General features: G+C 51.0%; 1 protein-coding gene across 1 annotated transcript in view; it reads left to right on the top strand.

The window, feature by feature from the left end:
• The window catches only part of LOC307237056 (small integral membrane protein 36-like), a gene marked incomplete at both ends in the record, with an annotated part of 300 nt that extends 24 nt beyond the window's left edge, over positions 1–276 (top strand). Inside the window, one exon of the mRNA XM_080009669.1 lies at positions 1–276. This exon is cut by the window's left edge and continues 24 nt beyond it. Coding sequence (XP_079865795.1) covers positions 1–276 — 276 coding nt within the window.
• Positions 277–1,005: the final 729 nt, after the last annotated feature.

Raw genomic sequence — 1,005 nt, 5'->3', positions numbered from 1 at the left:
GAGATCGACCCAGTGACTCTGAACCTGTGCATCCTCATCGCCAGCTACGTCATCCTGCTGCTGGTCTTCCTCATATCCTGCATCATGTACGACTGCCGGGGCAAGGACCCCACCAAGGAGTACGCCCCGGACCCCCAGCCCACCCAGTCGCCCATCCGGCTGGTGGTCATGCAGAGCACCCCGGCCCCGGCCCACTGGGACACCGCCAACATGATCACCACCTACCACGACTCGCCCCACGCCGACTTCCGGGAGAAGAAGAGCACCATGGTCTGATGTGGAGGAGCGGGAGGAGGAGCGGAGGCGGGAGGAGGAAGAGGAGGAGTGGGACTTTTTTTTTGTATATAAATAGCTTTTTTTTTTTTTTACATCCATTTTATCGTTTTCATTGAACCATGCTAGGAATTGACCTCCACAAGACCAGGCTTACCCGGTAAGACGGAGTGACATGTGCTGTGTGTGTGTGTGTGTGTGTGTGTGTGTGTGTGTGTGTGTGTGTGTGTGTGTGTGTGTGTGTGTGTGTGTGTGTGTGTGTATTTTGAAGTACTTAGTAGTGTTTGTGCAGGTGAAATCCCACCTTATCTCACGGGAGGGGAGCGGGGGGTCATCAGGGAATCAGTGAGGTCACTGCACGAAGAACGTAAAACCGCAAAGCGGTGCACGAAAAGTGAGTTCCCTGGTAGGCAAGTTCGATCTCAGAGACCTTCCCCCTCCACCGCATTTCCAAAGCCGGTTTTTCTCGACATTTCAACTCGACTACATTTCTAACACAGCCGGGTCCCAATCTCTGTAAATGACCGACACCACCTGCCTGTATACTAGTTATTTCAGTCAGTTGGGGCCAGGATCTGCATGCGCACTTACTGTATGTGCAGAAAAAAAAGTAATACCTTGTCGTACCTTCATGAGGTATTACAGTCTGCGTTATATCAGTGCACCTGATATGACAAACTTTTAATGCTTAAAGTACATTTAGGAGCAAGTACCTATGCACTTTGACTGGAG

The sequence above is a fragment of the Zeus faber genome, assembly GCF_960531495.2.
Source record: "Zeus faber genome assembly, chromosome: 11".
NCBI classification, from domain to species: Eukaryota; Metazoa; Chordata; class Actinopteri; order Zeiformes; family Zeidae; genus Zeus; species Zeus faber.
This window is presented reverse-complemented; position numbering and strand designations above follow the sequence as displayed.